At 33.1% G+C, this 21,802-nt stretch overlaps 1 protein-coding gene across 1 annotated transcript; it reads left to right on the top strand.

The window, feature by feature from the left end:
- The first annotated feature begins 15,172 nt into the window (after positions 1-15,172).
- LOC149259158 (LEAF RUST 10 DISEASE-RESISTANCE LOCUS RECEPTOR-LIKE PROTEIN KINASE-like 2.5) lies at positions 15,173-17,383 on the top strand. Its single transcript, XM_089375033.1, has 3 exons — positions 15,173-15,465; positions 15,590-15,637; positions 15,723-17,383. The coding sequence occupies exons 1-3, from the start codon at positions 15,393-15,395 to the stop codon at positions 16,919-16,921; spliced, it is 1,320 nt and encodes a 439-aa protein (XP_089231159.1). The 5' UTR covers positions 15,173-15,392; the 3' UTR covers positions 16,922-17,383.
- Positions 17,384-21,802: the final 4,419 nt, after the last annotated feature.

Genomic DNA, 21,802 nt, shown 5'->3' with positions numbered 1-21,802 from the left:
CTGACCACTCTGTTGGGCTAGGAACATACTCTGATGTTGAAGCTCTACTTGCTGCTGACAAGTGCTCCCTCTCTGACATTTGCACTTCTGCAACATCTCCATGCATCTCGCACCATTGCACAGCTCTCTGTGCCACCTAGCACTGTGCAAAACACTTGTCCCTCTCGCATTGCTGCAGCCTACTAGCTATGCAGTGTCCTGGGATTCCCTGCACTGTTGCTCTATCTGCCACTCCATCCACATCTGTCTCTACCCAATCAGTCAGTTCCTGCCACTCCACATTGGGGCTCCTGTAGCAAGGTCTCATCCAAGAGGTTGGGTACCTCAAGGATCCTGCCCCTCCTCCTTGGGACAATCACTCTATATTGCCCCACCTCCTACCTGGACGTATGGTTGCATGTGATCCCTTTGCCCACCTGGCTTGAAGTTTCCCCCTACTGGAGGTCTCTGCATGAGTAAATGTCTCTACTCGATCTCCACTCAGCTTCCCTTGTTGTGGCCGCTCCACAACCTCCTGAAGCTGTTGCACCAATCGTGGCTCCTCCACAATCGTCTGAGACTTCTTCTGGCTTTGCATGTTGAGAGGTAATATACCCTCCCTCTCAACCACCAATTCTCCATCAGTTGCCTTATTGCTCAAGGCTTTGCATGCATCTTGAACCTCAAGAGCATATAGGTTCTTGACCCATGAACCAATCTGCTTCACCTATCTAGTGATGATGTGTCTAAGGAAAACCTTTACCTTACTGAAGACTACATCATAGCCTCTGTTTTCTAGCATCGCGATCGACACCAAGTTTCTCTTCAGTCCTGGTACATACTTGACATCGATCAAGGTAAGGCGAGATCCATGCTTCCTCTGAAAAATAACCATGCCTACACCTAAGACACTATACTTCTCATCATTACCCATCGCTATGAGTATCTGGAGATCTTTCTCCTCCAAAGTACTAAACAAACTCTTGTCGTTGTTCATGTGGAAAGAAGCTCCACTGTCAAGAAACCAACCACTTCCCACCATGGATGAAACCATGCATGCAAAGAGTGTGAAATCCAACTCAAACTGTGAAGCAAGTGCCTCACCTTCAGATCCTTCCCCGGATCCCTTCCTGGATTTCCTACGTGGACAATTTGCAGCATAATGGCCCACCTCATGACAATGAAAGCATCGCACTTTCGATTTGTCAACCTTCTTCCCATCATTGGAAGAACTGGATTCAAAAAGAGAAACCTTCTCCTTCTCCTTCTTTGCCTTACTCGCTAAGGCACGGTTCTCCTCATCATGCATAGATGAAGAACTGTCTCTGGTGCTTCGTCTGATCTCCTCCTGCATCAAATCCGACCATAGTCATTCCCAATCTGGCAGTTTCTCCCTTCCATTCACCGAGTCCTGGTAGCTATGCATCTCTTAGGAAGGGCAAGGAGTGCTAGACTCACCATATCCTCATCCGATGTCATGACCCCTACACTTGCAAGCTCATCCCTGCATGTGGTGAGCTTGGTCAGATACATAGAGATTGTCTCATCCCTTTTACATTTGATCTTTCGAAGTTTGTCCTTAAGTGCTAGCTTCCTCTGATAACTGCTATTCTGATATAAATCTTTCAATGTTTTCCACATTGCACGTGGAGTCTCCTTCCCATGGAGGATTGAGACAATGTGATCTCGTACTCCCTCCAAGAGAATTCTCCTAGCTCTAGCCACACACTTCCTCCATTCCACCTGCTCAGTCTTGTCAGTAGGCTTAGGAATTTCTTGATTAATGAAATCCTTAAGGCCATTATCTTCCAAAACTGCCTCCATGTGATCCTTCTAAGCTATGTAGTTTGAGCTGCCATCAAGGGCATACTCAAGCCTCAAACCATAGAAAGCCATCGATGAAATAGAGGTGATAAGAACTTGAGATCTATATCCTGAATAATAAACTTCAAATTACTCCTACTAGTATACTATTCTTGCTTGATCCCCTGTGCTCCGATACCATGTAGAATTTTGTAGAATTTTCTACAGATCAGCTAGCTCTAATACCATGTAGAACTTTTTCTACAAATCATCTAGCTCTGATACCATGTAGAAATTTCACCCGTATAACAAATTGATATATGCAATGTCCTAAAGCATAATACTTGTTCTACTTCTACAAAACATTAAGCGGAAGCATAATCGAATTCATGAGCAACATCAAGTAGAAACATGCATAATTGATCAAGAGAAATAATCACACAGAACATAAGATATATCCAGGGGAAAGCACCAGCATAAAACCCCAACCATATATTATCAATCAAGTGGAAATCCTCTTCACAATACAAAAAGAATTAGCTCCCAAGCTATTCAGTTCTCAATGAACTATGAAGATATGAAGGTATGTCTCATGAACCACCCAAGCCCTGTTTATATAGGCTTTCCCTATGGTCCTTACGTAGTTTGCTTAGGAAATAATAGCAAAAGCATATGCTATTAATTCCAACATACCAAAAACAACCAATGGTCCAACTACCTATTCCTTGAGAACACCTCAACCATGTAAAAACTAATTACTAGAAATAGTTAAGGATCTGATAGTACATTATCCCACATCTGATCTCAACTAGGTCTTTAACAGAATTGACATGCAACAGTTATCCATGAGTGAATCCTTAGTTATCTAAAATAATAGTTGTCACATGCATGCAAGCATTAACAAACTATATTTTATTATTTTAACAACTTGTTAAAATAATCTAACTGGACTTGACTAGTTAGAACTAAGTCAACTGATTCTCTCATTATAGAACTCATGCTTATTCTCTCAATCAGTGGAGGAAACTCATGTGCATGCTCACAAAGACTTCAAATTCGAATTTCCTTAATTAATTAACTCAACTAAATTAATTAATTAATATTTCCATCTACCGATACTTGACAAACCATTAAATAAAACTCGACCTTGAGCCACGAGCATGACTGACATATATAATTCATCGTAGAGCCAAAATCTTCAGAAGTGTGGGAAGTCAGAAGCACCATTAACTTCAATTCACTGCTTAAGAAATGTTTAAATGTGTTCAAATAAATACCCACCCACTCTAGCTGATGGCTAGACGAATGATTGTACTAGATTGGACATAAAGAATTGATGAGGAGCTACCACTTGAAACTAAGGATGTGCCACCAAGAGTGGAATTAAAAAAATTGCAGTCGAGGAGTGTTCGATAGTCGAGCAACCGATCCCGTCAACTTTTGAATCTGTGCCAAGATAACACTAGGATGTGTAACTTCAATGCTCGATCCCAGGGACTATAAATTCCATATGAGTGCTAAAGCCTTTTCGACATTTGTGTACTATTAGTGTATGTCCATAATTAAGAAATGGAGTTGTATTTTGAAATTTCCAAATTTATAATTATTTTCCCTTGGCCTATGGAAGAACCCTTTTTTTCCAACCTATCTATCATCTCATTTAGATGTCTATATAAGTGAAAAACTCCAGTAACTCAAACAAGTAATGATATCCATTGCAGATTACGAGGAATAAAATGTTGAGAAATATATGAAAAATAATTTTAATTAAATTAATCTAAAATAATTAAATATAAACAAATTTCACATAAATGGGGTCATCCGTAACATGGTTATCTTTTCAATTGACTTGGTGAATAGAAGGGAAGTCAATAACATAATTGTTTTGAATATCTTTCGATTGAATCGAATACCATAGTTGTTTTGAATATCTTTTCCATTTCGATTGATTTGGTGAATCGAAGGTAAGTCAATAACATAATTGTTTGGATTCAAAAATAATGAAAATTATATTATTTTTGAAAAAAACATGGTGTCCAATAAATTAGTGAAATTAAATTAATAGTATTTATATTATTATTTTAATTTAAGAGAAAAAGATATTTCATTATTAAAAAAACTTATTTTTATTCTTTTAAAATTTTGATTTAAATTATAAAAAAAAAGTGATATTGTAAAATTTGATTGATGTATATATCTAAAAGTTATTAATATTTTTTAAAATAAAAAATTATTAAAATAATAATATTCATGAGTTTACTTTTTTTAAGCAATTTTTTATTAATAGAATGTTATTATTTATTTTTTAAAATATTTTTTTATTTATATTTAATAAAAATAAATTGAGAATGATATTTTTCTATTGTTAATTGATTAATTAGGAAGACATACTGATTATCAATATAAATCACAAAACTCTGAAATCTAACAATGAAATTTTTACTTACATATATTTATATCATACAAAAATCACAACATTTAATCTTTTTTAAAATATTTAATTAATTTTATTTAAAATTTTCTTTCTCTAATTTACATATAAAAATAAATTGTAAAATAAGTAACTTAATTATCCATATCCTTAAATATGAAGAGAATTATTATAACATTATATATAATAAAGAGAATTATTATGACATTATATACAACACATATTTATTTTTACTATATCCAATAATCAAAAGTATTAAAAATTTAATGGATGATGATTAAATTCATGCTTCATGCTATCATGCTTCCTAGAGATGTTCACTGAAAAGTAATGGATGATGATTAAATTCATAATTATTTTTTGTCTTTCAAGATCATATACATGAGTGAACATGATTTGCAATATGACACAGGATATCCAAAATTTTGGCTTGGAGTCACAAAACTAACAGTGCTAACACTACGTATACCTAGTATAACTTATAAAGGACAAAAGGTCACATATAATATGACCAATGAGTAGACTGAAAAGAGATGATTGGACTGCGCAGCTAGACTGTGAAGATCCACAAACCCTAAGCAGTGATCTTGACCACGCACAGAAGGAACATACTCAACACCCTCGAAGCCTTAATGCCGACACTGCCCCAACAACAACTCATGAGAAATGTCCATAAATTTCCATCTCACCACCATGGTTTCACCTTTCCTTTTACCTAGTTGATGACCCATAACGTCCTATTGTCAAACATGACCAAGTTTTAAACAACTCCAAGGTACCCAGAGATGCTCCCCCTCAGAAACACTCCAGGTTGACGAGCGAGCATGCTGGGATTAGCCAACCGCACTTTGAAATGTGAAGCCAACCTTCCAACACTATATACCATGCCCTTGATTAAGCCATAACAAAGAGAATTGATAGACATATAACAACCATGAACTAGTTTCCTCCACAATTGAGCTTAGAGATGATGATTAAGCACCGTGAATTCTGCCCAACACGATAATTCCACTAAGAGGCCAGATGCCCTGGGTCTACAAGGCGAGTTGGAAGGCCGAGGTGGAGCCCCTGCTCACCCATAAGAATTCTTTGGGTCGCGAATTTCCCCATTTCCAGTGTATAGCAAGCCCCAATCTCCATGCGAATGAAAAAATGAGAATTTTGCATGAGGATGTCATCCCCAACTACGAGTGAATTGCTAAGATGAGTGATATTGCATTGACCAAACACCATAACTCGAGATGCAACCCAAAACATAGTATTATTCTCCATGAAGTCGGAAGGATCTATGTATTCCTCACACACCAATGCATTAGAACCACTCAAGTCTCCCATAGGTGGAATGACCCTGTAATTATGAAGCTCCATAAGAAACAAGTTCAGAGGTATTGTCTCGCATCTACAATGGATGCTCTAGCCATGATAGGATTTATGGGAGTGTACCGTTGAGCCTATGTTGACATATGTCCCCCCAGGTGTAGAGCTGAGCCACCGTTGGCAGTGATATCAATTCTATAACCCAACATTTACACTCGCGAGGTGAATAAATTGAAAATGAAAAAAATTGAAACATTTAGATTTTAGATATAATTTTTAAAATTTTCTTAGAAAAATAACACAAAACATTAAAATTCCAATTTAATTGTAGAAAATATCATCCATCTAATATCTTATATCTTTGTATTCAAGCTTTTGTGATCCATAATGAATTAAGCAAAGTCTTTTGGTAGAAATGAGATAAGAGAATTTTTGGCCATCGTGTTCCGAACCAACAAGTGTGGTTCATCATCTGATCCTGATGATGGACCACACTTGTGGGTTCGAAACACGTTGACAAAATTTTTCTCTTATTTAATTTCTACCAAAAAAACTTTACTTAATCCTATATCTTATTAAACTAAAAATATTCCCACAACTTCAAATATCCAAGTATTACACCTCATCTTATTAAACTAAAAATATTCCCGCAACTTCAAATATCCAAGTATTACACCTCACATTTCACCATAATTTAATTAAAAAATTTGCCAACCATATTCCGAAATAGCATCATGCACCGTATCCTACTTTTGCATGCCATGTCCTCCCTCCAAAGCATGTTGGAAGAAACAACACTTGATGTCATGTTATGGTGAGTACAAAACTATTTTCTATTTCAGAATGGAAATTTATATATTTGAATTCATATAGTCAAACAACACTTGATGTCATGCTATGGTGAGTACAAAACTATTTTCTATTTCGGAATGGAAATTTATATATTTAAATTCATATAGTCAAACAACACTTGATGTCATGTGATGGTGAGTACACAACTATTTTCTATTTCGGAATGGAAATTTATATATTTGAATTCATATAGTCAAACAACACTTGATGTCATGTTATGGTAAGTACAAAACTATTTTCTATTTCGGAATGGAAATTTATATATTTGAATTCATATAATCAAACAACACTTGATATCATGTTATGGTCAGTACAAAACTTTTTATTTTTTCTCTCTTGCAATGGAAATTTATATATTTGAATTCATATGCTCAAGTCATTAAAGTTGGCAGAGATATGTGAAACACGAGAATTTCCACTTGCGGGTTGATTTTATTAGTCGCTGATTTTGGTCCATTCAAACACTAACGTCTCATCACTTTGCTCATCGTCTCGTGGTGTGGGTCTCACACGTGAATCCCAAGTGCGGTGGTTTGGGTGAAATACGACAATCCATCCATCCTCCATTTTATTATTCGTTGACTTTGGCGTATTCAAACACCATTGTTCTCTTTTCCGCTTCCTCCTTTGCTGACGCTAATATTATATATTCATATTTACTAACGCTAATATTAAATATATTTTATGATTTTATATTTTAGGATTTAACACCTATATTTAATGTTTACATATTAAGATCATTAGTGTATATTCAATATTTTTGTTTTAATTAATTTGTATTACTTTAAAATATTATATCATTCTATTGGTCACATTATACAAGAGAACATTTATTATCGTGTTGGTTTTAGAGTCCACAATAGATTAAGGAATTTTTTTCTTTTTTCTTTTTTCTTATAGACATCAATCTATTCTAAAGAGTTGTTAAGAATAGATGTAGAGGAGACAATTACTGCATTTTTTTAAGGCAATTTCTTTGTCATAAGTTCTGCAATATTTGTTGTTTCCTTATGGTTATATGAGTGATCTGATTCATAGAAATGTTTGTGCCCACTCATTGACAAAACCAATATTATGGGTGAGTCTCTTTCATTTGCAGTTGAAAGGTGGACCTCCTCAGCTAAGGGATGAGCTGGTTCTACATGTGGCTGAGCTAAGTTAGAAGGTGTTGATTTGAAAATAGGGGTCTTTTGTTGATACATGTTATTGTGCTTGTCAGCGGAAGAATCCTTAGATCCTTTTGTTACCTTTGGATCTTGCCATCCACGACTCTTTCTCATAGCATCCTAATGGGGATAGTGCCATTGAGAAAAGGGGCATGCATTTTCAAAATGATCAAGCAGTTGACATCTTCTGCAATGGGAAGTAGTGTTTTCATAGTCCATCAATTGCGAATAAAATTTTCCCCTCCACTTGAGGATGATTTTATAGGTAGCCTATTGTGGAGATCTAGTTCAACATAGATACTCGCAAATGTAACAATTCCCTTCACAGGCCTTTCAGTATCTATCTTAATGAAGTGTCTAAGTAAGTTTCCCACGCCAAATAAGATGTGTGAGTGAGTCAAATGAATGGAAAAGTTAAGAAGCCTTACCCAGATTAGAGTGGCCAGAGTCATCATGGAAAGAGGATTAAAATCGGGAAATCATGGTGTAAATGCGAGACAAGATTGACTCCAAAGCTAGGGTCCCCAATCAAAAACCTTTTGCAAGTCCTCTAAATTTTTGAATTGTACCACAAAGAATCCTTTCAAATAAAAATACAGGTTTGCATTTTGGCACTAGTTTTCATGCACCCATTCCCGTAGTGCAGATGTCGATGGCCAACATTCATTAAACCAAAAAATAATCATTTTTCATTCATAATCTATAGATGCCAAGTTGGATACAAGATTATCCACTTCAAGAGGGAACGTCTGCTCCATGATCCACAATGAATGTCAACCCTCAAAAGATCTTTGGGATTCAGAGGTGACAGTCCTAGCTTTAGGGCATCCTTAAAGGATTTGGATTAGGAGGAAGAGGACATAACATGGCATTTGGCTCCACTATTTAATCTTGAAACTAGAGAAATGTAGGCATCCTTAGCTATGACACACTTACTGAGCAATTTCAGTGCCTATAATTTCCTTCATCCATGTAAGAGCCAAATACAGCTAGAGGGTTTTCCCATTTGATCTTGAATTCTAGTTGCAATTGAAGAGACAAGATCTGTGGCTTTGATTTACATGCAGAAGGAACCCTTGAGATCGACATCACAAAGATCATAAAGATCACAAGAACTAGGGCAATGGGCTCAACTTGGACGCAGGAAGAAGCTTGCAATAGAAGGAATTTCCACTAATTTACTAGATCTTCTAGGTTATGATGAGATGATTTAGTAAATAAAGATGAGATGATTTAGTAAATAAAGCTAAGTCAATAACATTTATGGCATTGTTTACATTAGACTGAGAAGCTTTCTAGAGCTCAATATGGAGGAGATGTTGTCACTTAATTTTACATTTAAAAATACAAAGTTATTATTTACATTAACAAATAAAAAATAGTAATAACAAAAAATAATTTGATTAATCATAAATAAAATACTTCAATTCTCGTGTTAATTTTACATTAACTTTAGAGAGATAAAATAATTGAAATTAAAAAAAATACTAATTTCATTTATAATTACTTTTCACTTTTCTAGAATCTATAAATCCTTCATCTAAAATTAATATTGATATTATAACTGTGTAATATATATATATATATATATATATATATATATATATATATATATATATATATATAACAAAAAAAAATAGTGTTAACCATAATCAAAATATTTGAATGCCCTTATTGATTAACATAATTTATATTTCCCATGAGACATAGAGGAGATGATGATAGGGTGGTCTATTAAGAAACTCCATGGTGTAAAGGTTATCAGTTTGAAACTCTACCCCCCCCTCATAATCCTTGATGATGTGTGGCTATTTTTGGGAGACTTTGTACTTTTTGTCTATGGACACGATATAGTTTTTGACACTTTTCTATTGGTTTTAGTATATCTCTCCTAGCTAACAAATCGAGTCAGAGTGAGACCAGGGGAGAAGTGAATCTATTGCAATTCCTATGTATTGTTTCGATGAATTAATAGAAGTGGTTTGATCGACAAAAAAAAATGGTATTTAAATCAACTAATTAAGAAAATCAATGTGAGTCATAAATAGAATATTTCAATATCTTCTATACATATTTATAGAGAGAGAGCACTCTTATTCCATTGATGTGTTCTTTCTAATTTAGGCCTTTTGTATTTCCTTTGATGCTCAAAATAAAGTTTTAAAAAAATATTAATAAAACAAATTCATTAATAAGACGAAAATAAAAAAAGTTGGATGGATACAGATTTTATAAATGTATTGCTAAATATGAGGAAGATGTGTAATTCTTTCGATCCATAGTTGTTTTCTAATGAGTTCACATGTATAATCTAAACAAAATACTAATAGCAAAAAAAGTTCAATGTAAATATCTATTTATTTATATATAGAGAGACTATGTCTATATTGTGTAAAGGAAATGAGAAAAAATATGACTAAAACATTTTATTAGTGTGTTGCTTAAGATGAAAGAGATGTGTAGTTCTTTTCAGGCTAAGCATGGAGTTGACACATGACGGATATGTGAAGAATCATCATACATCCATGTTATTGGGTACTTATCAAAATCTGTCGAATTGAAAAATGCAAACATTTCTTTAAGTTTTTCATTTGAAAAGATGTTCGCACCTCAAAAAAGTTCAATACCTGCTTTATAGAGATAGAGTTAACATGTGTCTATGTTAATTCAAAATCATTGGTAACATTGCTATCTTTATGATTTCAAGTTTCGTATGTTATATATTATGATGAGATAACTTAGTGAATAAAGTCAAATTAATAATATTTATGTTACAACAAAAATATATTATTATTTAGAAAATGGTAATTTTTATTATTTTTCAAATTATAAACATTTCATAAATTATTAATAAAATATTTCATATATATATAATATTATATCATGAATATAATATTAGAGTGTATTTAAGATTTTCTATAGACGAGGAGTTATTGATTTCATAGTTTGAAAAATGTTATTTAAAAATGTTTTTTGTTTTTGTATTTGAGAGGAACTTAGTAAATTTCAAGGGGTTTAGAATTTGTCATCCTCTCTTTAAATCTAGTCACAATCAAGGGATTTGAACTTTGGATCTTTCAGCTTTCATAGATTTTATATTACTTCGATCACCACTTACACTGCTCCCTTAAATTTTTTTATTTTTGTAATTATATTTAATAAACTTAATTGAGAATAATATTTTTTATTATTTTTTTAATTGATTTAATAATTTTATAATGGAAATAGAAAAAAAACCCTTCCTTATATACATTTATATAATGTAAAATCATAACTTTTATTGTGTTATTGCTTTCACTTGATTTTACTTAAATCTTCCCTTCTTTGGTTTACAACTGCAAATTGATTATATTATATCAAATAATTTATGCAATGAGTAAGTTAGTCACCTTTATCATTGGCTAAAAGGAGAATTGTTATGATATTATATGTATTTAAGGAGATTTGTTATAATATTATATATAATATATATAAAGTGAGGGTACACAATTTACTAATCCATTTTTATTATATCATAACCCATTTTTATTATATCAAATAATTTATATAATAGGTAAGTTAATCATCCCTATTTTTGGATAAAAGGGGAATAATTTATGCAATAATTAAGTTAATCATCTCTATCTTTGGATAAAAAGAGAATTGTTATGATATTTTATGTATTTAAGGAAATTTGTTATGGTATTATATATAATACATATAAAGTGAGGGTACATAATTTAGTAATCCATTTTTATTATATCAAATAATTATGCAATAAGTAACTTAATTATCCCTACCTTTTGATAAAAGGAGAATAATTTATGCAATGAGTAAGTTAATCATCTCTATCTTTGGATAAAAGGAGAATTGTTATAATATTATATGTATTTAAGGATATTTGTTATGATATTACATATAATACATATAAAGTGAGGGTACGCAATTTAGTAATCCATTTTTATTATATCAAATAATTTATGCAATAAGTAAGTTAATCATCCCTATATTTGGATAAAAGGAGAATTCTTATGATGTTATATGTATTTAAGGAGAATTTTTATGATATTATATATAACACATATAATGTGAGGATACACAATTTAGTAATCCATTTTTTAAGGTTGATTAGTCAATATTTTTAAACAATAAAGATTTGTTGGAATTCAAAATTTAATTTGTGTAATTATTTTTAAGGGACGATTAAAGTTGTGTATTAATAAAGGTTGGATTTTGGGCCAGGAACCTTACAAAAAATGATTGCATTTTTCACATTGATATTTTTTGTTGTCTATCCATTCAAAAAAAATCAAAATTGTCTTCATTCCTCCAAATTCTTAAGACATTACAAGTAAACACATGGTAAAAGCCCCCGAGGACTGGAATGAACTTACATGATAACATAAGGACAAATTGATGTATGTGAGGACAAAAAAATACATCTAAGATATCCATCAACAACTACCTCCATTTCCAAGGAAGTCTTCTCCATGAGAGCACCAAGTCTTCTTTGTAGGAGTTGTCCCAGATCCAATACCACTCAACCGAGCTAAGAGCTACCAACAATAAGGTTTTCTAGTGTAGCAAACCGAGCATTAAGAGGTAGAATCTCATCCCTTAAAATTTTAAGAGAATTATCCATGTCGCTCAAATTGCGAAGGAGTTTCACCTCCATTAGTATATGAAATGACAAGCGTTGCTTGCTGGCCATATCATCATGCCTCTGTCAGGCATCTAGTAAATCTTTTTTAGCAAAATATGATCCAATGAGCTGCTCTCAGAATCATAGTTTATAATATTCTAGGGCTTTGTCATATTTAATGTCATCCACAAAGAACCAATATCAAGCTCACCACCCTTGTGACAATCTCTGGGTATGAACATAACTTCATATCCATCTACAGATACTTGACAAACCATTAAATAAAACTCGACCTTGAGCCACGAGCATGATTGACATATATAATTCATCGTAGAGCCAAAATCTTCAAAAGTGTGGGAAGTCAGAATCACCATTAACTTCAATTCACTGCTTAAGAAATGTTTAAATGTGTTCAAATAAAGACCCACCCACTCTAGTTGATGGCTAGACGAATGATTGTACTAGATTGGACATAAAGAATTGATGAGGAGCTACCACTTGAAACTAAGGATGTGCCACCAAGAGTGGAATTAAAAAAATTGTAGTCGAGGAGTGTTTGATAGTCGAGCAACCGATCCCGTCAACTTTTGAATCTGTGCCAAGATAACACTGGGATGTGTAACTTCAGTGATCGATCCCAGGGACCATAAATTCCATATGAGTGCTAAAGCCTTTCCGACATTTTTGTACTATTAGTGTCCGTCCATAATTAAGAAATGGTGTTGTATTTTGAAATTTCCAAATCTATAATTATTTTCCCTTGGCCTATGGAAGAACCCTTTTTTTCCAACCTATCTATCATCTCATTTAGATGTCTATATAAGTGAAAAACTCCAGTAGCTCAAACAAGTATTGATATCCATTGCAGATTACGAGGAATAAAATGTTGAGAAAATTATGAAAAATAATTATAATTAAATTAATCTAAAATAATTAAATATAAACGAATTTCACATAAATGGGGTCATCTGTAACATGGTTATGTTTTCGATTCACTTGGTGAATCGAAGGGAAGTCAATAACATAATTTTTTTGAATATCTTTTCGATTGAATCGAATACCATAGTTGTTTTGAATATCTTTAACATTTCGATTGATTTGGTGAATCGAAAGTAAGTCAATAACATAATTGTTTGGATTCAAAAATAATGAAAATTATATTATTTTTCAAAAAAACATGGTGTCCAATAAATTAGTGAAATTAAATTAATAGTATTTATATTATTATTTTAATTTAAGAGAAAAAGATATTTCATTATTAAAAAAACTTATTTTTATTCTTTTAAAATTTTGATTTAAATTATAAAAAAAAGTGATATTGTAAAATTTGATTGATGTATATATCTAAAAGTTATTAATATTTTTTAAAATAAAAAATTATTAAAATAATAATATTCATGAGTTTACTTTTTTTAAGCAATTTTTTATTAATAGAATGTTATTATTTATTTTTTAAAATATTTTTTTATTTATATTTAATAAAAATAAATTGAGAATGATATTTTTCTATTGTTAATTGATTAATTAGGAAGACATACTGATTATCAATATAAATCACAAAACTCTGAAATCTAACAATGAAATTTTTACTTACATATATTTATATCATACAAAAATCACAACATTTAATCTTTTTTAAAATATTTAATTAATTTTATTTAAAATTTTCTTTCTCTAATTTACATATAAAAATAAATTGTAAAATAAGTAACTTAATTATCCATATCCTTAAATATGAAGAGAATTATTATAACATTATATATAATAAAGAGAATTATTATGACATTATATACAACACATATTTATTTTTACTATATCCAATAATCAAAAGTATTAAAAATTTAATAAAAAATTATTAAAATTTTAGATTTAACCTACATAATTTTTCTTGTCAAAGTATTTTAACCATTTTTAAATATTAAATCTATTTATATATTTAAAAACACATTTTCAATAATAATAAAATATAATCTCAACCAAAAAAACTAAAATATAATCTCAACCAAAAAAACTATCGAAAGCTAAAAAGCTAAAATAAAAAAATAAAACCTTTCCTAAAAACAAATATAATATATAATATTAAAAATTATAAATATTTTATTATATTTATTTAAATCAAATTGTAAGCGATTTATTCATTTCCCCGTATCTAAGACCCCGGATTCTGTGTCAAATAAATGCAATTTCCTGGCTACACCATAAATAAATTTGGACCACAAATTCATTTGTGAACGTGACCAACATTCTAGATATTTTTATATGTGGCACCGTGTCCGACTTCGGACTCTCCATTCAAACAATACTCAAGTTGCACCCTTATCTATATGTGGCACCGTCTCCGACTTTGACTCTCCATTCAAACAATACTCAAGTTGCAGCCTTCTTGGAGCCTTCTGTCTAGTCTGCTTAAAGTCGAAAGAATCCATCTCTTTTGCAATTCCCCGTTGATCTTGTACTCTCTGCTCTGCGGATTGCTCTTCAATCCTCTTTGCAATTCATTTGTTTCGCTTACACCCAATTCAATTCAATTGTCTGTTTATCTTCTTTTACAGCATCTCTCCGCTCGCGCATCCGAAAATGGGCTACTCCCTCCTCATGCTGCTCCTCTTTACCTCTATTGCTTCTGCAGTTTGCTATGATTATCCATCCTTTAAAGACTGCGCTCCTTCTACTTGTGGAAATTCCACCATTCAATATCCCTTCGGCCCATGTGGCCCTGTAGATGCTTTATGTTTTGATCATCAGATTGCGCTATACGTCTCTGGCTCTAACACCTACTACATCGATGACTCTATCATCCGTTGGGAGGGCAGAGTAGTTGGAGAGATCGCAAAATCCTCTTACTCTACTGGAACCCTTCAAATCACCCCTTCACTGGATTACCCTAACAGTTACGATTGGTTATCAGAAGATGGATTCTTCAGTCTTTCTCATGCAGACATGCTCGGGTCAATTGTCAACTGTACACAACCACCCGATGTATTGTCCAATCGCTCAAGCAAGCAACAGATATTGCTTCTTTTACCCTCAAGCAGGCTTCCAATTTCCAGGTTGCGACAACTATCCTATAGTCGTTCCAACAAACAAAAGCTACAATATTAGCGCGGATAAGGATTTCGAACAACTCCACCAAAGAGGATTCCAAATTAAATGGTCTATACACGACCATACTTGTGATTCCTGTAAAGCCAGTGGGGGAAGATGTTACTCACCATTCTCCTCTATGGTTTATGCTGGTGGTAAGACATACTGCATTTGTCCTGATGATGATGTCCTCTGGCAAGATTGCAATGATGGTGAGAATCTTTTGTGTTTCGCTACATCCATCTATAGATATATCTATGCTACTTTACGTTATGTTGTGTTAACTATCAACGTTACATTGTCTCACTCAGCAGTTTCTTTTTTGTTTGCCTGAAGGAATGGTAATACAATACGGAAAGAGGTTATCTGCAAAGAACTTGGCAGGTAAATTGCTAGTCTTTAAAACGGAACCATTCTTTATGGATGCTTCTTTTTCATGTTCTAATGACCATTTCAACTTTATTTCCAGCTATATTTGTTGCAGTATGTGCTGTGTTTAGCATAGTAGTGGTCTGTTGCATTATGGTTCGTCGTCGAAGTTGTTGCAGTCAGAGGAATTCCCGTGAGCAGCAGCAGAGCATTCGAGCTTTTATGGACCCTGTTGATTCTAGACCTCTCTCCGTTGAGAATTTCTTAAATTATTATTCCTCACAAGCGCCTGCAAGATATTCCTATAGTCAGATTATAACTTACACAAACAATTTGGAGCACAAGCTTGGCAAAGGAGGTTTTGGAACAGTTTATAGAGGAAAACTTCCCAATGGACATCTAATAGCTGTGAAGATTTTGGATGAGTCGAAACAGAGTGAGCAACAATTCATTGCAGAAGTGGCTACAGTGGGAACGACCTGTCACATTAACCTGGTGCGCCTATTGGGTTATTGTTCTCAGGGATGCAAAAGAGCTTTGGTGTATGAATACATGGTCAATGGCTCTTTGGACAAGTATATCCATGGAGACCATAAGGAAGAGATGGATTGGAAGCAGTTGTTTTCAATTGCAGTTGGTACAGCTCGCGGCATTGCGTACCTACATGAAGACTGCAGAAATCGCATCCTACACTGTGATATAAAGCCCCACAATGTTCTCCTTGATGCTAATTTTTTGCCCAAAGTTGCAGATTTTGGTCTTGCCAAAATATCCGACAGAGAGGAAAGTCACGTCTCTGTGGCGAATAGAGGAACAGTAGGCTACGCTGCTCCAGAGATGTGGTCAAGGCTGTATGGAGTTGTCACTGATAAATCTGATGTGTATAGCTATGGTATATTACTTATGGAGATGGTGGGGCGAAGGAAGAACATCGATTATAAGTATCTAGAAAGTAACTCAAGTAAATTCTTCTATGCAGAGTGGGCTTTTAAACAAGTGGAAAAGGGAGAGTTTGAAAATCTAAGAAAAGAGGACATGTCAGAGGAAGACCAAGTCATCGCCAAAAGGTTAAGTTTAGTTGGGCTGTGGTGCATACAGTTCAAGGCATCTCGTCGTCCCTCAATGAGCAAAGTTGTCCAGATGTTAGAAGGAGACGTTGACATTACCACTCCTCCATTCCCATTTCCTGTGGACACACCTTTGCAGCCATCTTCTTCTCACCAATCTTCTTCATCGAGTGCTTCGGAGATTCAAATGGTGGAACCCACCAGTAATCAGACTGCTGAAACCTCCGGGTAATGTAAATACTACATAGCATAGCAGAAAAATATCCCTGAAGGCGAAGTCTAGAGAAGTTTTCAATTGATTCTATTAGGCATGGTGTTATATCTTCGTTAATTAGCTTCAAACACTTTTTAAAATGTGTGTACAAGATTAAATATTTATATTGCTGAACTGTTCCTCAATTATTTAATTTAAAGAGGTGAACGCCCCTCCACTAGATTTTAACATCACCACAGTACCTGTTGGGCCTATCCCTACTAGATTTTTAGCAACATCAAAATACCTGTGGGCGTATTTAAGAAACACGCACTTCAGTCAAAACTGTCTACTACAGGTGTTGGCATATTTAAATATCTCTAACCCATTTCGTCTGGAGTGTGTTTATTCACGCCTTTTCTGATCTATGATATATTTAATGCTAATTATTTTTCTAGCCGAAGCTTCAAAATTTTGGTATTTATACCTTTAAAAATTGAATTCCTGAAAAATACCATCTTCACAGACATTTTCATTCAATTTAAACATGCTCAGATATTGATGCAAAAAGTTTTACTTCCATGTTACATTCGATTTTATATGATTTTATATTTTGATTAGTTTACTACCATATTAAACTTATTTATATATTTTGATCAAAATTTACATTATATTTCGTATGATTTTTTTACAATATTTTAGTTTCATTTTCCTACTTATTTAATTTAGCTTAATTTTTCAGATAAAAGAAGATGTGGAGACATTTTAAATATATATGGTAATTTACTGACATAGTTTTATATAGTAATTCAATTTTGTATAGATATTGTTATCATTTTCTTATATTAAAATTTTGTTATGTGAATTGTTTTTATTTTTCTAACAAAAATTTTCTGAGCAAAGTTTAATAGGACATTTTGTCTTCATTATATGTTATTTTGGTGAGATAGATCACATTTATTATTATTATTATTATTTTTTCCTTCTAATGTTAATCTTGCAATAATATTTGAATCAGTTTATCTTTTTAGATGTTAGTCATAGGTTTTTTAGCTTTTCAACCAAACACTTTAGGAGTCAATCATGCTTTGAGCTTTAGCTTGTAATAAAAGGTATTAAGAATATCGTATTAAAATTTATACTTTATTATTTCTCATATATTTTTATTATTTTTTATTCATTTCTCATTTGCAATTAATTTTTCTATACCTGTGAAAATCCAATTAATAAAGGAAATTGTTGATTTACATATGTCATAATTATCTAGTTTTATATTTTTCAATATAATAAAGGAAATTGTCAATTTACATATGTCATGATTATCTAGTTTTATATTTTTCAATAATTTTGAATGTACAATATACTTTTATATGTTTTTAAATGATCAATGAGAAAATCTAAATCCATAAATGCTTTTTTATTATGGTGCAGGTCAAGTGTCCTGCCAAGGGCCCATTCTTGCGAGTGGAACTTCCAAAATGAGATGAGGCTCAACAAATATCAAAATGAGATGAGGCCCAACAAATATCAGAAGGCCAATTCTGTCCTATAGAACATTGAGTTGAATTTTGTTTATTTTACAATAGTTTTTGGTTAAACCTAAAGTTTTCAGATAATTCTAATATCTTGGAAAATAATATGTATATTGTTATTAGCTTGTTCCAACTATGTTATAATACAAAAATATATGAATTAAGGAAATTAGTTTATATGTGGATTTCATAGTTTAAGTGCAATACCCCTTGGTAATGTGTAAACACATGAGTTACTCCATAAAATTACATCGCAAACTATGGACCATGTTAAAAGCTCAAATGGGAATAAGTTATGAACATAAATGTTCTAATTCTATTTAAAAGAAAATAGTCAACCTATTATTATGGGGAAAGTAATGTTGTACTGAGTTTCATATTCCAAAACTATTGAAGACAATTATGGGCGGAGGTAGTTGCCTGCCCAAACTCCTTTCCCTAGAGATAAATATCTCAGATGGGAAAAAGGAAGCCAAGAGGGGATAGACATTACTTGAGGCAACTTTGAGGAGTGAGAATGTAAAACTGAACCTCTGACAGGACGTTGTAGAGGGAGGCAGGACGTTCCCAGATATAAAGTTCATGAGCTGGTTGGTTAGTGGAACATTATCTAAAACCCTAGACTGAAGCTGGTTGGGATCAGGTGGTCTTGGGTGAACTTGTGAAAGTTACTGATTTGAAATTATTTTGGATATGAAGTTGCCTTGAGGGGAGTTTCAATGGAGGCACTGATACTCACGATTGGGAGGAACATTCTAATCCCTGTAGTTTTATGGTTGGATTATCTAATCGAAAAGAAAAAAAAAAACATATAAGTGGTACATACTGTTCTAAAATGTTATTTACTTTCTGCTAGATTTCTGAATGGTTTATGTATGACTGTGTATTGGAAAATGTGAGAAATAATGTTATGTAGGTTACATTATTTAAGATTTGCAAGGAAACAAAGAACTTTTTATTTTGTTATATTTTGGATAAATTGTACCCATGCAAAAGGGTCAGTTCAAATATCGGAACTGACTTGGTCTAGTTAGCGTAACACAGACCTTGTTGCCTTAAAAATGAAAATTGTGTATGGGTTAGTTCTAGGCCAAAGTCGACTTAGGCTAGCTAGCCTAGAATAGTCCCTGTTAACCCCATTGAAATAACACAAAGATTGGGCATGAATATAATCTTTGTAAAACCGATAAGCAAGAACTATGAACTACTTGCAATTAATAATTACAACCAATTAATAATAATAAGCTTTATTATGGCTAATAAAAACTCTCATAAATCACCATATAATAGTTGATATTGTGAGATAGAAACAAATAGCATAAGGTACACAGAATCATTGAAATATGAGAATTAATATGGACTTGTTACGAAAAGTTTGTATAAGACCACATGCATAATTATTGCAACCCAAATATAATTACTACTTCCTCAATATTTAAAAAAATAAGACTTGAAATAAAAATATAGAGGAAGAACACTATTAATTTTTCATGGAATATGATTTAGCAACTTTTGAAAAAAGAAAGGATACAATTTAATTAACTGGTAATGGAAAAAATAAAGAGTCCACAAACCCTCATTATAACTTGTCAACTAGGGTTTACGGGCCCAATCCCAATCTCTTAACAAAAGATATACAAATTCCAAAGAAAATAGTATTTCCAATTACAACTAGAAGTCATGTTATATAATGTTTACAACAAAATAGTTCTAAGTCAAACTTGACAGGAACTCGAGGTCCTTTACAAACCCTATATATATATATATATATATATATATATATATATATATATATATATATATAAACATTAACCTGATTGCAATCTTTAGAAGCGGCGGGGGCCATAAAAACTATAGTACCTAACAATCTAACTAAACAATAGAAAATCCAAGCACTTGGATAAGGGACTGGTTGTTATAGCACCAACATGCAAAAATAAGAGCCAAGGATGAAGCTATAAGCTCTCCATATACCCAACCCTGGAATAATGCATGTCAGGAGGATGAAAAATTGCTATTGACAATAGAGTCAAACTTAGGGAGAATTATATAGCTGTAGTAAGTTAAAACAAGGTTGTATAATTACCTGTGAGTGACGATGAATGGCCCTCATCCCTTCAGAACCTTGTGCATAAAAAAATCTATTTGAAATTAAAATAAGAAAATAAGGAAGGTATAAATATTGTTAGTACTCGTCATGAGAAAGATTCATAGAGAGATGAACTTACGGCTAGCTATGATGTGGTGCCGAAACTGTGTTGATGCTTAGAGTTAGATACCCTCCAGACAAAAGAATACTCTGAACAGAGAACCTAGTAAGGGTTTTGATCTACAATAGTAAAAGAACCCATAAACGCATGCAGTAGTTGTAGGTTTTAACCCCATACAGAAATTACCTGCATACGAATTCTAAAACACATAAAATAAACAATGTGAGAGCATAACACATAAAACACATATACACAAAGATTTTCCCTTGGATCCCAAAACCGAGACTACCAGCTTGATTTTTCATTATGTTCCTTTCAATGTTATAATACATATTTATACATGTCGAAGCATCCAATACCATGGACAAAAAACCATCGCGTCCAAAACCATGGACCAAAAACCATCGCATGCAAAACCATGTGTGAAAATCATGCACAAAACCATAGGTAGGTCCGCCCAACCTAACATAGGGTCCAAAACCAAAATTGTCTAGGGTGTTGCCCCAAACCCCAAAGAGTGGGGTTAACTGCATCCCTCAAACCCCATGTGACCCCCCACTACACAATCGGTGCAATGAAGGGGGGGCTCCCCCCAACCCCCTAGTTAACTACGTGGGCTAGTTGCGGAAAGAATATAACACAACCCAATATTCTCCCACTTGTTGTTTTCTTTCCATAGGGGGCCACAAGAGAGCTTCTTCATTATCCAGCCCTACAACGCCCATTGTTTCTCTACACCAAGAGAACTTCTCAGAGCTCACATATTTTTTCAATGCGTCTGCAGTATTCTTCAAAGTGTCCACCTTTACCAGCAACACCTTTTTGTCTTCTATCATATCCCTCACAAAGTGATCCTCAACATCAATGTGCTTTGTCTTTGAATGATATGCAAGGTTATTTGTCAAGAAAATTGCACTTTGGCTATTACAATCTATCCTTATAGCTCCCTGTACTAACCCCATATTTTAACACAATCTCTGCAACCAAACTGCTTCCTTGCTTGCATGAGTGGATGCCATGTATTCTGCCTCTGTGGTTGATAGTGCCACTACAGATTGTTTCTTACTCATCCAACTAATTACACGTCCAAATAGGTTAAACACATACCCACTTGTAGATCTTCTTTGATCCAGATCTCCAGCCCAGTCTGCATCAACAAAGCCATGAATATCCAACAC

The sequence above is a fragment of the Pinus tabuliformis genome, chromosome 6 (genome assembly GCF_031772625.1).
Source record: "Pinus tabuliformis cultivar Carrire ecotype Pingquan chromosome 6, CPIR1, whole genome shotgun sequence".
In the NCBI taxonomy this organism is placed as follows: Eukaryota; Viridiplantae; Streptophyta; class Pinopsida; order Pinales; family Pinaceae; genus Pinus; species Pinus tabuliformis.
The sequence above is the reverse complement of the archived record's forward strand: the minus strand, read 5'-3'. Positions and strand labels throughout refer to the sequence as shown.

Bases quoted from the DNA above. Each gene is read 5' to 3' on its own strand.
- LOC149259158 (XM_089375033.1), top strand. From the start codon at position 15,393: ATGGTTTATGCTGGTGGTAAGACATACTGCATTTGTCCTGATGATGAT. The intron at 15,466-15,589 runs GTGAGAATCTTT...GTTTGCCTGAAG, and splicing joins CTGGCAAGATTGCAATGATG to GAATGGTAATACAATACGGA. The intron at 15,638-15,722 runs GTAAATTGCTAG...CTTTATTTCCAG, and splicing joins ATCTGCAAAGAACTTGGCAG to CTATATTTGTTGCAGTATGT.